The following is a 17,484-nucleotide window of genomic DNA, read 5'->3' on the forward strand; positions in this document are numbered from 1 at the left end:
TCACAAATGCATCACAGATCTGATCGTCTTTATTATAGAATTGCAATCACAAATAAATCCAACAGGTTGATCTTTAAGAGATAGAAGATGTTGAGCTTGCCCATCTTTTCAAATCAACTTGTGGGCTCCTTCTCCAAAATTTGTCAGGGACATTCATCTAGCTGTCAAATGCAAGAGATTGAGCCCCTTTTCTTCATGGCTTCATCATGAGAGGTCCCTGGTTGTATTCTTGCAGATGTTTCATTACCCAAGCTGGATAACTAGTGCAACCAAGCTCAGAGATCACCAAGGACTCCTTATTTCACTAAAGTTTTTAAGAACATCAGCAACAATAACTTGTACAATCTAACTACTTAGCCTGAAGAAAAAAATAAAATAAAATAAATCTGAATGCAAACTTAAAAGAAGCAGAAAAAAAAAAACCAGAGAAAAAAAATGGAAAGAAAACAGAGACTGAGGATATGGTGAAAAAAATTACATGGAATTTCTCTGTCCTGTGTTTTCCTCAGTTCCTCAAACAGGATAGTCTGCAAAATTACTTGTGGGTACCAGACTGTGAAAACATAACATCAGCAAGCTTGAGAATGAGTTGATGAAAGTTTATTTTAGTATCTTGTGGATTACTTTAATATCTTGTGATAAGGAAGAATGTTAAGAGTTGAGATGAAAGATCTAATGTCCATTATATAGGGGATATTCAACAGAGGAGAAGAAGGCAAAAAGGTCAGTTGAGGTTCTCTGCTAAATGTAGATTCTTGGACAATGGAAATAGGTCTAACATTCAAATCTCCTTCTTGTTTACCATAGCCTGTCACCTGAAAATTAAAAAAATCAAATGGTTATTTAAGATCAGCAAATATCTGGAATGAAAAAATGTAAGCAAAGTCTGTTGTCACAATCATTTTTTAAAAAAAATTAATCTTGGCTTTCTTATTTTTTTTGTTTTTGGAGAACAATCAAAAGACACACTACAAACTGGACCATTAAATTTAGGTGAATAAAAATTGATTTCATGTTATATAGATTCTGAAAACACAGGACAAATCACCCTCTCAAATCAGCTTACTTCAAAGCAAACAGAAGCAAAAGTGGCAAGCAGCTTTGTAGTGTATGATTTCCATTCTGCTGGTGGCAAAAATATTTATTTTTAAAAAATCAGAGATGGAGAATCTTTTTCTATTTGAAGGCTAGTCAGAACCTTGTCAGAATTTTTTTTTATCGATTGCTTAACAGGGAGGTGGGAGCTGCTGTTGAATTCTAAAATGTGAAAGACCAGAACTGTTAATTTAATCTATTATCTTTCTATCATTTTTTTTTTTTTTTTGCTTTTTCATTTCTCTTTCTGCTTCTCCTTAAGTGTGTGTAAGTGTTTTTGGAAATACTTACATGGATGCTCAACACTCTCCTGTGTTTTCTCCTGCAATGTAGGAACCAGTCAATCAGCTGGGCTCTACTAAGACCTTTCAGTGCTACAATCTATAAGCCACAGAGAACAGAATTCCTTAGAATCAACAAGCAAATATATGCAAGTTTTACCGTATCACCACTTTGACTCAATTTTGTTGTTTACCTTATAAGAACAGAAGGTATGCTTCAAACAAAAGTCCAGAGGATGGTAATTTTGCATTGTTTATTTTACAGGGAAAAGGAAAGCAGGAAGCCCGCAGCAGTGAGATTTTCACACAGCATGAAGTAGTATTTGAAAAAGGAAACACTCTGCCCACTTCAATCCCATCAGTTTGTCTTAACTAGAACAATCAGCCATGCATATATATTCTGTACTAAATTTGAGATGGGAACATTACAAGACTTTCTTTAGCATAGGTTTCCAAGCAAGCTATTTCTTCTTCCTCCTCTCTCCCTGAACCATTCTGGACAAATGGCTGCCCAATCGTCATCTTCTTTTAACGACCCCATAATCCCTTGCGGGGTGGAGTCTGGGCAACTGGATGGAACAAGTAGAGTGTTTAATGGCCAGATGCCTTTCCTGTCACCAATGCAGAGATTTGTTCAGCAGATATTCTCATTGTGCCCAGAGAGATAAATATCTGCCTCTACCTAAGATCAAACTCACAGCCTCCTGATTGTGAAGTGAGAGCTCCATCTCTAGGCCACCACACCACTCTAAATGGCTGCCCAATCTCTTCTTAAAAACCTCCCATGTTGAACACCCACAACTTGGCAAGCTGCTCCATTGATTAATTGTTCTTACTGTCAGGAAATTTCTCCTTAATTCTAAGTTGGCCCTCTCTTTGATAATTTTCCATCTGTCTTTCCTTCAGGTACTCCCTTTCTTTCTTTTCCTTCCTTCCTTCCTTCCTTCCTGAAAAAGGAGCTCATTTTCTCCTTTGGACTGAAAAATGGTTCAAGGCTCATCAAACTTGCCTGCTGTTAAGGAGGAAAAATGTCCAAAACAGTATTATGTATATCTAGTGAAGTTTAAAAGTTTGGGCCAGTCAATTCCCAAGTGGCAAATGCCTAAGAATGTCATGTGTTTTATTTGTAATTTCATAGTAGAAGAAGGATGGATGCTCAAGTTACTTAATAACTTTTTATCAGAACCAAAATCTGCTATTATTCTATTTTGTCACATTTTGAATACTCTAATAAATCTTTATTGTATATTATGCGTCACTTTGGAGTTGAAGTCCTAAGCATGTCCATTAAGGGACACTTCCAAATGAAAACCTATAATTTGAATAATCAAAATATACTACAGGCACAAATTCCTAGTACAGGAATTGTCTTTTGAAATCCCTGCTCTGCAACAATTATATGTTTGCAATACCCTGGGGACCAAGAATTGGCTCTCATAAATGCATAGTTTTGACATATAACAAAAAGAGGAATAAAGAAACATGTGAGGATTAGAGGCATAATGGATCAGAAGAGACCCTTCTGGGTTAAGAGTAGAAAGGCAGACTTGATGTTTATTTTCACTAATCCTGGCTAAAAAAGAAAGATACAGCAGTGAAGGCTGCATTTAAGACTTTTTCCCATTAAACACTTTTTGAGATTTTGAAGGCTTCAGTTGCTGCTGTCTCACACATGACCTACAATGAGATAATATTCATGTGGAAAACAAGCTGTTCGTTGACACTTGTGATGAGTTGTGTATTTATTTTTCTCCCAGAACATGATTTTAAGAAGTCTAGATCTCCTATCTTTCCATTTTAACCATTTTTTCACCATTTGTCGGGAACCACTTAAACTCCAATTCTGTCCCTTCAGGCCAGCAAAACAAAATGTCTCAATTTTCCATTTTTGCTCATTTATAAACCAGATTGCCTTTATGGTTTAATTATAAAAAGTGTATGTGAAAGTATTCATGCCTATGTATGCATATTTGCCTACATAAAGCTTTACAAATTTTGAAAGAATCCATTCCATTTATTACCTCTCGGGCAAGTCTGTCAAAGACATATTGTTGAGTAATCACTTCATTCCAGTTTCTGTCTACTTCTTCTCCAAGATGGGAGTCATCTGTGCGCTTAAGCTTGATCAAAGCAGAGACCTGTGAAACATAGTATTCCTTATGGTTTGCAAAAGTAAATATTTATTTAGTCAATTGCTAGACTACCCAGCTTCAAAAATGACTCTAGGAAATCTAGTGAAGTTAAAAATAAAATATGTATATTCTTTTCTCTCAATTGCCACTCAGGACAGGAGTAAGGACAACTAAGCAGACAGGAATGGATATTCCTAGAGTGGCCCCATTGTCATGAATCCTCTCTAGGACATTGTGTCAATATCAGAATAATAAACTCAACCAATACCACGAACATGATCTGCTTGGAATTAAATTTAATTCATTAATTGGTGCAGATTAGAGAGCTCTTATGACAATTCAGGGTGACTGCTACAAATTTCTTGAAAATAATGTACTATTTAAACTAGGAGCAAGTAACTTGACATCCTCTAGATATTTTAGATTAGAGTTTCTACCATCCCTTGCCATTAAGTAAATTAAAATTAATGAGATTTGAACTACAAATATCTGGTGAGCATAAGGTTACCTTTCTGTAAGCTAAATCATACATTTATATAATCTATACCTGAGCAAGAAATTCTTCTTCAGATAAATTCCGGAGTTTTTCCTCAAAGTGTGCAAAGAATTCTTCTATTTTTTTGTCAACATATTCAGAGCTAAAAAAAAATATTAAAAGAGATAATGCGATCTATGTTTTTAATGCCACCTGTGCAGTATTAGTCTTGTCTAGGTTCTAGTTCTGGATTTTAGTGGAGGCTCCTTTCCTGTAACCCAGAGCTGATCAAAGTTGTGTTTACTGCCAGCAAGTATTTGATTAATCATGAGATGCTCACCCATAACCAATACATTTACACAGTAGAGAATCTGGAAGAAATTGGAACCAAGCAATAGTGTGATATGTAAAATTATAGCTGTCAAAATATAAAGCAATGGTAATGCCATTTTTAACCTCTGTGTTAATCTAAGATAATTTACTGGAATATTATGTAAGAATTCTCTATTGATTTGTATAAAGGTTGTATATTTGGCAAGTCATGCTGTCCAGTGTCATGTTGATGATGGAGATTACTGGAAATGGGTAAACAGGATGAGGAAACGGATGGTATGCTACAATAATAGGGGTGTTGTGCAGGGAGATACATTGTGAACCCGGAAAGGGGCAGAGACTGTATATTCGAAACTATATACACCCCAGCCCTCCTAGGAAACATGTCTTCTGTGGCCATAAGTGCAGAATTCCCTTTTGCAAAAGCTCCATAATAAAGTTCCTATTTATTGTTCAAGTGTCTCCAGTTGTCTGAATACCTGAATGGCTGATTTTTATCACAAATAGATTGATTTGAATTTAGGTAATCCCAATTGTATTAAGGGAGATAAGCCATGATGGGCATCAGACACTCATCAGAGTTGAATGAAAATTAGGTTTCAGCCATTTTGCCCAGTTAAATTATTCCTTCCATCTGTTGAAAGGGCAGGGAACATGACCATCTCTACTAAACTGGTTACCCACCTTTTATTTTCCACCAAAACACAGGTAGTCCTTGATTTACGACCACAACTGAGCCCAAAATTTATGTTGCAAAGTGAGACATTTATTAAGTGAAGTTTCCCCTGTCTTTCAACCTTCCTTGCAATGACTGCAGTTGTTCAGTTAGTAGCCCAGTTGTTAAGCGACTCTGGACTCTCCATTGACTTTGCTTGTCAGAAAGTCACATGATTCCCGGACACTGCAACTGTCATGAATATGAATCTGTTGCCAAATGCCTGAATTTTGATCAGGTGACCATGGGGATGTTGTAACTGTCACAAATGTGAAAAATTGTCATAAATCACTTTTGTCAGCAAGCATTGTAACTTTGAACCCAATGGATTATTGTGATTGAGACTAACTATATTCTTGTTTTCCCTTTTGTGTTGCTATAAATCTTGATACATTCTGTATCAAGACTAAAAATAGGGGAAAAAATAGTTTACTTTTAGAAAATAATATCCAGCTGAGAGACCAATAATTATTTGCTTGTCTCTTCTTGGCAAGTTTTAAGCAAGTCCTTGGCAACTCTTATGTTCTCAATAGAACCCAATTTGCATATTGAAAAGCTGCGTGTCTAAGGCTGCATTTTAGTATTTCTAAACAATAATCATTTCTTTTTCTGGTGAATGTTCAACTCTTTTTCATGAAGCATTTATTTTTAAAAACCCTGGGTTGTCCTTAAAAGGACACCTCTCTCTGTGTTTGTGTGTGCATGCATACACATTTATGCACATATAAAGATCCTTCTTTATTTAAAAAAGAGAGTGATAATAGTAGTGAATTTTCTCAGAAAGATTTGCCATCTCCCTAGTTCAAATTAAAGTTCCCTGCAATATGCTTGGTCATTGTCTAGATAACATGGAAATATGCTACCCCCAGATCTTCTAAATTGATGATGCAAAAAAATTAAGGCTGACATGTATATTTGAAAGTAATTTATGAACTTTAGGGCAGTATAAGATAATGTCAATTTTTGTTATGTCAAGCTAAAGTCAAATTTCATTTTCAGAAAAATCCTAATCCAGCTAAAATTCAGTGAAGGTATGCTGTGGAGTTTAATTTAGTAACTGGTATGAACCAGTAACTTTCGTTTTAATGTATCTGGATCCTGGCCATAAATTAGACAGGCATTCCTGTCTCTTTATAGGTCAGACAATTTAAGTAGGTAGGCTTGTTTTGGAAATATATCTCAGCAAATACATTAAACCTCTCAGCTTTAAAAGAAAGCAGCAGAAACATTTGTAATGGAGAATTAGCAGTTTTAAACATGTCAGAGTTTTTCAAGGATGATTAGCTATTAAGAGTTCCAGAACTCATAGAGTTGTAAGATGGAAACAATAATACAACATTTACTTGCTATGAAAAAAGAGAGACTTACTTATATTTGGTTGCCTGTGTTGTTACGGTAACAGAAAAACCCAGGATCCCAGAAGTATTTCTTGTAGCAGGGTAGACATGGTAACTAAAGCAAATGAACAGAACAATATCCAGAATCAGAAGTCATTTTATGCAGACTATTAATTAGGATGTATTAATATACATTCATTTTCCTATTAAACTTATTCTTCCATATGCTTATTGAAACTTCATGGAAGCCAACATTCAGTGATTTACTAGAGTGACAGCCTTGAAGTAGTGATTTCACCAAAGCCTATCTATTTCTTAGACTTCAAGGGAGAGACAGTGATGGCCCACTCTATCAGTGGGATTAAGTCTAGCTGTCCCTGGATTCTTTCTCCAATGTTAGATCATCCCCATTGAGGTTGCAACGTCAAACTTCTAAAAGGTACCAGGTTAGAAGACATTTTGTTAGGTATTGCTTATTCTTGGCTAATATCCAGGATGGTAAATTTATTCATTAAGGAAGGACCTAATTCACAGATGGGATGGTGGGAAGCCTAAAACCAGAGTTATGGCATTTTTAAAATCTGCCCTTCAAAAGCGGGAGTAGGGAAATACTTTATAGCAGTATTTTTCAATCTTGGCAGCTTTAAGATGTGAGGAGGACTTCAGCTTCCAGAATTCCCCAGCCAGCAAGACAAGATTGAAGAAACAATGATCTTATAGACTTGATGTTTAAAAGCAGTCATTTCAGATGAACTTACTTTTAAGTTAAATAATGGATAGATTACAGTTTAGGAAAGGAATAATTAGGTTTTCACATTGTTTCCTAATTAATAACTGTTATTTTGGGGTTTTCCCACTAATCTTATATAAAAAAGTTTTCCTTCCTTCCTTCCTTCCTTCCTTCCTTCCTTCCTTCCTTCCTTCCTTCCTTCCTTCCTTCCTTCCTTCCTTCCTTCCTTCCTTCCTTCCTTCCCAGAAAGCATACCAGAGACAGATGTACGTTGGTTGCAAGTAGCTTTTGAAATGACTCAATTGGATAAAGGTGTGTCCATCTATGTCTTAAAACATTTTTCTTAATTTCTGTCAATTATATACTAATGCTAGATCTTGATAATTATTTTGCCTCCAAAGGTATTATTTGGAGAGTGAAAAATCTTGCAAAAATACATCATGTTTAATATAAAAGGCTGTTCTGTATGTTTATATTTAGATAGAAAGGTACAGGGAGGAAGAAAGAGGAACCAATGCTATAGATATAAAAACTACTGTCTATGATCAGACACTTCCACAAGACTAGAAGTGGAAAACTCACCCCAGTGTATTCTTGGTCCTCAGGAAATCAAAGCATGGTTCCTCCATGTGCATCTGAAATTTCACAGAGTTAGAAGTGAAATACTGTAGTCTGCTTAACTCATATATTTATAAAATTATACATGCCACTGCATAATTCTGTTTTTTTCCTTATAAAGGGGAGAAGATATTCAAAAAGCAATAGTACTTAGACTTATATACCGCTTTATAGTGCTTTACATCCCTCTCTAAGCAGTTTTACAGAGCATGTTGCCCCCAACAATCTGGGTCCTCATTTTATCACCTCAGAAGGATGGAAGGCTGAGTCAGCCTTGAGCCTGGTGGGATTTGAACTGCCAAATTGCAGGCAGCTGATAGTCAGCAGAAGAAGCCTGCAGTACAGCACTCTGCACCACTGAGGCTGAAAACTTTACAATTGTGTCCTTCTTTTGAAACGTATCTAGAATTACATGAAGAAGCTGATAGCACTTTTGCTAAGTAACAATTTTTTTATTAAAAGGGATAAGCTTTTGTTGCATTGGATAAAGTGAACTTCAGCTCAAGTTATGTTGTTCATTTTAATAAATTTGCTAGCTGGAAAAAGTGCTATCAAACTCCTTAGATTGACAAAATTGTTTCTATAATGTTTAGAATGAGAGATATAAAGGTGAGGATGATAAGAAGTACACTTTTAAATTACAACCAAGAAGTGGTGAAAGAGCTTACAAAGCAGTTGAAAAAATACAATAGTCCTTCCTTCAGCTTATAAATTAAAATTTATGCACACCAGGATGGATAATAAAGAGGAAGCAGAAGGAACAAACTCAGGCATTAGTTTTTAAAGTTACAGGCACTTAGAGCTTACCACAAGCAGTTCTGTGAGTGTATAGTCTTTTAATTTCTTAGCTCCAGTCTAAAAATTTAGATAATAGTAGGTTAATGATTTGCCTAGATATATGGTATTTATTTCAAAATGTAATGAAAAGATACTATAAGAATGCTTTTAATATATTCTTGTCCTTAGTTTTGCTAAAGAACTCAGATCACAGGATCACCAAAGCCGCCAATCATCTTGGTTAAACTATTTTATTTTTTGTTTGCAATGCTCACATTTTCCATTTGAAGGAAGGGATTGGGAGAAAAAGACTGGCAGTGTTTGACAACAGTGATGTCAAAAGATATCCATGGGGCAGGTTGAAAATGTCACATTGATGGCTATAAATGTTTGACCAAAGACCCATTTTTTGCAGTTAACACATGTAAAAAAAAAAAGATACAAAGTCTTGATTACTTCTGGTAATCTATCTAATCTATTACTACTGGTTTCTATCACCATCATGGTTTTGGGGGTTCTTTTTTTTCTGACACCCCCTCCTTGCTCTATTTGACAATCACTCATTCAAAAACCTTATTTTCTACCCTTTCCTTAATAATGTCATTTTATGCTTCAAAAGAAATAGAAAAAAGAAGCTTCCAATTTCCTTTGCAGCAAATATAAATACAATTACAAAATTATCTCTTACTTTTTGGTTGCAAATAAACTCATTTTTTTGTACTATCCATTTTTTTAAATCACCAAACCCACAAATTATACAGTAAGTGCATTTTTTGCCTCATGTAAAACTATAAGGAGTTTCCAGTTGTAAATTATTTCAGTAACAGACTAAGAAATGTGGGATAGGTATATGGAATCAATAAGAAGGTAACTATTGTGATGTTAATAATATTCTCCTTAAAAACTCAAAAATAGAATATAATTATAGGATAAACTATTATATGAATGTATTATTTTCATTCAATGCTATACTTTTTATTTATGACTAAAAGACAAAAATAAAAAGGTACAAGTATCACTTTAAAAAATTACCACATGATAAAATAGCCTAACAAGCACAATAACATGATATAAATAATTATACAGCTTATCATCCATTGCAGATCCTGAGGTAAAATTCACCTGATAATAGACTGTGACATCAGTGTTTGCATCCCCAACGTGAAGAGATTTAACTTTACATAGGATGTGACTATTAGGCAACTCCATCACTCGGAACTGAATGGGACACGGGTGTATTAGAGGACGGAACTGTAATTTTCTGGAGAAGGAAGGAGACAAAACAAACAAACAAACAAAGCAGCTTATATGGAAAAATTATTCTACATACTAAAATCTCCCTAAAAAAGCAGTCCAACTCCCTGATTATGCTTTTTGATATCTCATTTTTTTTCACTGACAGGTGAATAATCACAGCATCCTCAAAGAACAAGGGGACCTTCATGCTCTCTGAGCTTGGTTGGTTTTTTGCAGATGTTTCATTACCCAAACTAGATAAATCATCAATGCACTAGTTACCTAGTTTGGGTAATGAAACATCTGCAAGAAAACAACCAAGCTCAGAAAGCACGAACGACCCCTCATTTCAACCTTCATCTACAAATATTTTCCTTTATCAGTATAGGAGTTTGTAGGACTTAGAAAGCATCTTTTTCCTGCCAAAGAATTGGTACATTGGTAGGTAAACAAAACTTGCTTTGAAAATGCAACCAAGGAATACAAACCAATTTGATTCCAAGTAGTTGCAGATACAGGGAAAAGTTCTAACAGAGGATAACACAAAATATTCATATTTTAGCAGTGGGTCATTTTCTAACGGCAAGCTATAGCACTCAGTCTGCCATTGTTGTTTAGAATTTCAGAAATCTGGTTTGTTCAACAGCAGTTCTAAAAAACCTCCTAAGTTTCTATTCCCAAGGAAGAAAGACTGCATTTTCTTGCAATCTCAATATTCTGCATCTTTCAGTAGTCTGGCTTTTGACCTGCTGTCACTCTTAAGGACTGAGAAGGTACTTTGGGGGTTTCCTGTATGCAACCTGAGTTTCAGCTACATTGGCAGAATAGATCAGTTTTCCTCAATTTGCTCTGTTGGGTCCTGTCTCTTAGCCCATATCAGTCTTCAAAAGACCCTGCCCTACCGTTGCATTGCTATGTCGTCTGACAAAGGTCATAATCAAAGGTGTGTTTATACCTTCCACAATGCCCTTTGTAGTTCTACACAATGAGGTCTCTTTGCTTCCAAATATTAGAATGGGATGTCTGAACCATCTCTTCTGAATAATAAACGCAATGCAGGATTTGATTCAGCAAACCTCCCTGCTATGGCAATGTGGAATCTACTTTGCTGACATATAGCAAAAGCTCATGGAAACAGTAGATGGCTTTAGTATGAAAATTATGCTGGAATTTTAAATTGGCCAAGCTGGTCTAATTTAATGCAAGTTGACATCAAATAATACATAATCTTTATAGTAAGAAAAAAAATCTGGAATTTCAAAACTTGTTTTGTTAATTAAGATAATTGGTAGAAAATAATTTTAAAAATAAATATAGAGATTTAAACAAACACTATAATAATGCAGGTGTTCTTAAACGAATGCCTCCAAGATGGCCGGCATACAACCCTAATAAATAAATAATACAACACAACTGTACTAAATGTATACTAAAAAGGTTGGTAACTATAAAGACTTAAGTTTCCAATGCAAATTATGGTTTAGTGTTGTGAAAATAATACTAACTACCATGTAGTTATGGAAAAAAGCGATGTCTTTTATTCACTAGGGAGAATCCAATTGCAATACTTACCCAGAGATATAATTCATAAACTCCTTTGACTCCTAAGAGACAAATTGTGGAAGGTAATAAATTTGAAAAAAAAAATAGGCATAGTGATTTTGTCTTAATATTCAACAGTTTTTGTATCAAGGACTATCAAGAAACTCCAAGGCTATAGGCTAGATTAATAAAGCTATATGAGAAAATGTATTCTATAATATTGACTTCATTATTTTTATTTATTTATTAAATTTGTTTGCAAAGTCAGCATATTGCCCCCCAATAATCTGGGTCCTCATTTTACTGACTTTGGAAGGATGGAAGGCTGAGTCAGCCCTGAGCTTCTCAGGATCAATAATAAAATCAAATAAAACAATAAAATACAAGTTATAAATAAAGATGGGATTTATTATTATAAAAGATTTATCACTTAATAAATATCTAGTAGAACAATAGGTTCTAAAAGGGTATAAAAGTTAGGGAATCCTAATTCTTGGTACCAGCTGATGACCTTCACCATCCCATATCTAAATGGATTTTCTACTCACATTTTGCGTAAAATTTCCTTGGACGAGTCCTTCTATCCACAGGTTTGATTTGAAAGCACCCACAAATTTTGTCAGGGATTCTATAGAAATACCATTTATTAAAGTTTGGTATTTCTCTATTAATGACCATCTGCCATGCTCCAATATTGATAGTCGTATGTCTCTGAAAATTCCAAAATGAAGATGTATCAGTAAATGTGTATTAGTTCTGGATTCTTAGTTTTTTTTAAAATGCTGAAAGCGCCATAATAATCAAACTCCATTCACATATTGTTCAATTAGGTATTGAGGCAAGATTGCTTCCACTCCTCTCCCAGTGTCCCACCACCAAACACGTGGAACTTCTGTATGTGAACAGTGACTTACTCATATGAAGGCCAAGCAGAATATTGGGTTCCAACACTAGAGAAAGTGCACCTCCATAGCAGAAGGTGCATAATGTGCACTCACATTTCTCTACTATAAAATATTGGATAACATTGTTCAGAACCTTTCTAAAATTTTCCAATTTGTGACAGCCTTGATGTGACAAACAATTAGGCATATGAGAGGTCATACATTAATGGAAACTAATTGCCTGAATATACTTTTAATTAAAGAAAATCAAATCTAGTTTTTGTTCAGTTATTGTTCACATTTATGACCTTGGTTCTAATGTTTGAAGTGCATCTTCTGGTTTGTTAATTCAAGGCCAAATGTTTCTTTTAGCCTGGGGAAAGTTATAGATTGCCCATATCATCTATGAATTTAGCCACTAGCACACAACTTTAAAATTCATAGGCTTGAAACTAGTTTTGTTGTTATTTATTTTGTTTTTGTTGTAGTGAATTTATACAATTAAACTCCAACATGGTCATTTTTCCCCATGAAGTTAAAACTTAAAAACACTCACTTGGCCAGTGTATCTGTTTTGATGAGATAATTAAAATATGACCTTTTCAGCTGTTCTGTTATTATCTGAAAGTCTGAAGGTGTGAACTTCAATTCAGATAAATTATTGATTATCAGCTGAAACAGCAACTAGAAAGAAAAGTAAAATTCAAGTAGAGCAGCATTTTATGAAATAAAAGACTGAAGATACCACATTAAACATTTCACAACTCTTGGTCCAAAGCACAAGCATATCAATCTATATACTGGATAGTGAAGGATCTAAAATCTAGCATCTTTGATGTTCAGTTAAAGGAGGTGGAACAAAGAAAATTAAATGTAGTCCAATATTAGAAAGGCTATATTCTGTAAAATTAAACCAGCTTCTAATAGGCCTCACAAACTTTCAAAAACCTGAATCTGCCCCTTGAAGAGAAGAATAAAATAATTCAACCCACCCATAAAATGTAAACATTCAAATCAACCCATTAATTTATTAAATAAATAAAACCACTGAGCTAAACATTTCCATCTGCCATTCCTGGTGACATTATAAATTCTTCCCTCTATCCTGTGTAAGCCTTGGAGATAAGATACAAAATGTTTGTCTTGTTTTGGTCCATAATGCCATAAAGACACAAAAATAATGAAAAGTTGATATTTATATAGATCAGTAAACATTACATAAATCAGGAATAAAATCCCAAGAATAATTTCTTCTGATTCTTTATAGCTTATTTGAGGATTGCAGTATATGATTCATATGCATGGAATTTAGAGAAGTCAAATATCCCAATTTCTAGCTAGACAATCTCAGATAAGAGGATGGAGACAGTTATTTGTAGCCAGACAACAAACAAAGGAAGCAAAATTTAGTGTACATCAGTGTTTCTCAATCTCAGAGCCTTTAAGATGGGTGGAGTTCAACTCCCCAGTCTGCCTGTGGAATTCTGGGAGTTGAAGTTCAGCCATCTTAAAGGCAACAAGATGAAGAAACATTTGTGTACATCGTATTATGGCACTGATTTATGATGTCTTTCACTAAGGATTAGGTAAATGGTAGCAACAAGTAGTCTTTGACTTATGACTCCAATTGAAAATCTGGTTGTAAGTAGTTGCAGTCATAAATGGAGCCATCCATCTGATCAGACCTAGGTTGTTGGGGTTTGTTTGTTTTTTTGACATTTTTCATGATGGTTGTTCAAAGAATCACATGAACATTAAGCAAATATTACAGTCATCAAGTAAACATATTCTTCCAAAAATGGGCAAAAAATATCACAAATCATGCTCACATGACTTCAGAATGCTACAACCAGTTGTAAAGGATTGCCAAGCACTCAAAACCTAGCCAAAGGATTAAAGGAGAAGGAATATTTTACAATAGCTGGAAGTACTTTATGGGCCATAAAATGCCTGTCCTAGGCCGCTATAACTCTGAACAGTCATAAAACAAATGGTCATAAGTTGAGGACTACCTGAACTTCCATGTCTTATACGCTTTCATTTCAGATAAGTTGTTCTGGTGATGATCATTTTTTAAAAATATTTACAGTCACTGTAATGGAAGTAGATTATGAAGAAGTAAGGATCACTCACAGGTAGTTTGTGGTTAAAGCCTTTCACTCGAATGGTCAAGCCATGCTCTTTAGCCATCACTTTATATTCCAACTGAGCAACATCAGCTTCATATGCTGGTTCAGCAAGGTTATGGCTGAGGATGCTGACAAAAGTATCAAAAAGCACCATGCTGGGTAAGGGGAAAATAAAGTGAATTAACATAAATTGAAATGGCAGAGTTGTCATGTCTTCATGTTTTACAGGAGAAATAGAAAATTTCCCTTCGACATAATCTGTTTGGAAGAGTGAAACTGCAATGGGAAAAATAGATAATCCAGTCATTTTCCAAAATTACAGACATGTTTACATTTATGAGCTTTTTCTCTCTTCAAGATATACTGAGTGAATTTAAGGTATAGAAACAATTTTGATTGCTTTTATGCATTCTAGTGCAAAACTTTGGAGTGATGGCTTCGCTTCAATAAAGATTCAAGTGATCTTTCAATCACTCTAGAAAAAAAAAGACTATAAAATAAAAACTGAGAGGTGTCTTTGGTAAATTCTGCAGAACAAAGCATCTCTCAACCTTCTTTTGCAACATTGGTCAAAGGGCTTCCAGGCTGGTTGACTTTAACAAATGGCACAGGATTACTGGCTCTCTGTGCCTAAAGTAGTAATCTTAATACTTGTTGAGGTTCTTCCAGATCAGCAACTTCAATGAATCACACAGTGTGCACTGAAGCTAGAAAATATGGAGCCTTTTCCTGATTGCTTGGTAAAGGTCCTTCCAGAGTACATAGCTCTGGAAAATGCTGAGGACAATCTCAAAGCCATGCAACCTGAAGCCCTCTTTCCATGTATTGAAAGATCTTCAGATCTCAAGGCTTTGGTGAACACTGCACCAATCCTGAATCCAGTATTCTGCTTCAAGATCTTTGTTCAATCAAGGCAAATCTAAATTACTTCATACAAGGCTGTATATGTGTTATTGAAACCTAACAGTACAGTGAAATCTCTTATCATTTTTTAAAAACTAATGCAACCAGTCAATTATAAAAATGCTTACTTCAATGCAGACTGTAATATTATTGGTGATACCAGGTAGAAACAGATAAATCCTGGAGAAAAAATGAATCAGTTGGAAAAGCAATAAGAATATAAAAATTGTGATGACTACGTACATACATCTATATTTTTAAAGTGTCACTGAAATTTCTTCTACACCACCTGAGGATTATTTAGTTAGATTAAACATCACAAATTTGTGCTTTCTGAAACCATTATTTTTAGTGGTGACCAAACTTGAAGATCCTCATTCCCTTGATCATCTTAATGTGTTTGTGTCTGTCTCTCTGTCTGTGTCTGTGTCTGTGTCTTGTGTGTGTGTGTGTGTGTGTGTGTGTGTGTGTGAGAGAGAGAGAGAGAGAGAGAGAGAGAAACAGAGACAGAGACAGAGAGAGAGACAGACACAGAGATAGACACAGAGACACAGAGAGAGACAGAGATAGAGACAGAGACAGAGACAGAGAGATGGATAAGGGGGAGGGAAAAACACAGAAAATAGAAGACAGACAGACAGACATAAACAAACTTCCCTAAGCCCAGCATCACCCCCAATAGCAAATACTAATAAATGGGTGGAACTGATTGTTAACAACAGCTTTTAATTTCATTTGAACAAAATGGTTGTTTCAACAATGTATAGGAAACAAATGCACTTTAAATATGTCAATTCTTTGGGTAGATTTACCTTAAATCACCTTCTTGTTAAATTTTTATCCTAAGTTTTTTTCACATCTGTTTCCCCAAAGGATGCAGTGAGAAGAGATTTTCCATGACAAAGAGCTCTCCAAAGTGCTGATTGCTTTGAGCAATTAATTAAAGAACATTAATACCTTGATGAGATATCTTACTATATCTTTTCCATAGATGTAATCTAAGAAGTATGATTCATTTGTATTTATACAATTTACCTTTGGGGACACCAAATTTATTGTCTTCCTTGTACCATAGACACCCTTCACGTGTGTTTATTATTTTGGTAGGATATTCTGGAGCGTGAAGACTTGTTTCTTTCACAGAGAAATCTGTGGCTAAAATAGGGGATAAAAGTGGCAAATTACAATACTGAAGATAATATTTATTCATGGGTTTAGTTGCCTGCTACATTGCTGCATATAATCTTCATAAACTTTGTATCAATCTTTGGATGTGCAAACTTCTATAATTACCTCCTAAAGTTTTGACTATAATTGCCAAAATTCACTCATAATTTCCTACCATTTTCAGGCAAAAACATTAAAACCTGAGGTTTATATTAGTTGAAAAAAAACTTTTTTAAAAAAAAAACCTACCCCCATAAACGTAGAGTGGGAAGTACTAAGGGAAGAAAAAGAAAATCTTGGCTGATGTATCCAAGTCTATTATTTGTTATTTTATTTATTATATTTATAGTCCTTGCTCCCCAAAAGATATTAGAGCAACCAATGTGTACAAGTGGTGGGTTAATGGTTTAACCCAGTGCCATAATAAGAATGCTATTAAATTGAACAAGGCTATGTGGTTGTAGTACTAACCTATATATTTATTTTCTTGTGGCAGATGTAAATCTGGATTGAGAGGGAAATCACTGTTCCACAACTTGCTCCAATGTGGTTCAATGTCTGTGAATGTAATACAACTCAGAATGAATGATTTAGTAGAGAGTACTTCAAGACAAGAATTAGTCTTAGATTCAGTGGTGCACAGAATTTAGCTTAAATTAAACCCAAGCAGGGGTGGGATGCAAATATTTTTACTACTGGTTCTGTGGGCATGGCTAGGTGAGAGTGGCTAGATGGGTGTGGCCATGTGACTGGGTTTTTTGCAGACCCCCCCTGCTCCATTTTTTTTGCCTCCTGGGCCTCAGGGAAACCTCCTAGGCGAAGCAGTAAGATAGCGAGGAACAGCTGATCGTTGGGAGGAAGAAAAAGAAAGAAAGATCTTAAGGAGTGACTGGGCAGGGAGAATACAGTCAGTGATGTTGGGCATGCCCGCAATGTCATGCATGCGCAATAAGGACTGACTGGGTGTGGAGGGGAGGGGGAGGGATGGGCAGAGAGGGGCAGGGACAGCCAGGGGCATGATTTGCTGGTTCTACGAACTATGCAGAATCATAACAACTGGTTCTATAGAACCGGTCCGAACTGGTAGAATACCACCCCTGGACTCAAGCAATCTCTAGTTTTCTTAATTT

The 17,484-nt window shown here is 35.3% G+C and overlaps 1 protein-coding gene across 1 annotated transcript in view; it reads right to left on the reverse strand.

Annotated features, from left to right (window-relative positions):
• Positions 1-620: 620 nt before the first annotated feature.
• Positions 621-17,484, reverse strand: part of LOC113426372 (nardilysin-like) — a 41,657-nt gene continuing 24,793 nt past the window's right edge. The window contains exons 17-31 of the mRNA XM_026688732.2: positions 16,826-16,912; positions 16,223-16,342; positions 15,316-15,367; positions 14,289-14,439; positions 12,712-12,839; positions 11,820-11,982; positions 11,302-11,333; positions 9,616-9,754; positions 8,524-8,571; positions 7,681-7,733; positions 6,400-6,483; positions 4,056-4,146; positions 3,398-3,514; positions 1,387-1,476; positions 621-815 (exon numbers count right to left, since the gene is read on the reverse strand). Of these exons, the coding sequence (XP_026544517.2) occupies positions 621-815; positions 1,387-1,476; positions 3,398-3,514; positions 4,056-4,146; positions 6,400-6,483; positions 7,681-7,733; positions 8,524-8,571; positions 9,616-9,754; positions 11,302-11,333; positions 11,820-11,982; positions 12,712-12,839; positions 14,289-14,439; positions 15,316-15,367; positions 16,223-16,342; positions 16,826-16,912 (1,550 nt within the window). The remainder of the gene's footprint in view (positions 816-1,386; positions 1,477-3,397; positions 3,515-4,055; positions 4,147-6,399; positions 6,484-7,680; positions 7,734-8,523; positions 8,572-9,615; positions 9,755-11,301; positions 11,334-11,819; positions 11,983-12,711; positions 12,840-14,288; positions 14,440-15,315; positions 15,368-16,222; positions 16,343-16,825; positions 16,913-17,484) is intronic.

Source organism: Notechis scutatus, chromosome 3, assembly GCF_049901735.1.
Source record: "Notechis scutatus isolate UNSWTSFEM ecotype Mainland chromosome 3, rNotScu1.2, whole genome shotgun sequence".
NCBI lineage: Eukaryota > Metazoa > Chordata > Lepidosauria > Squamata > Elapidae > Notechis > Notechis scutatus.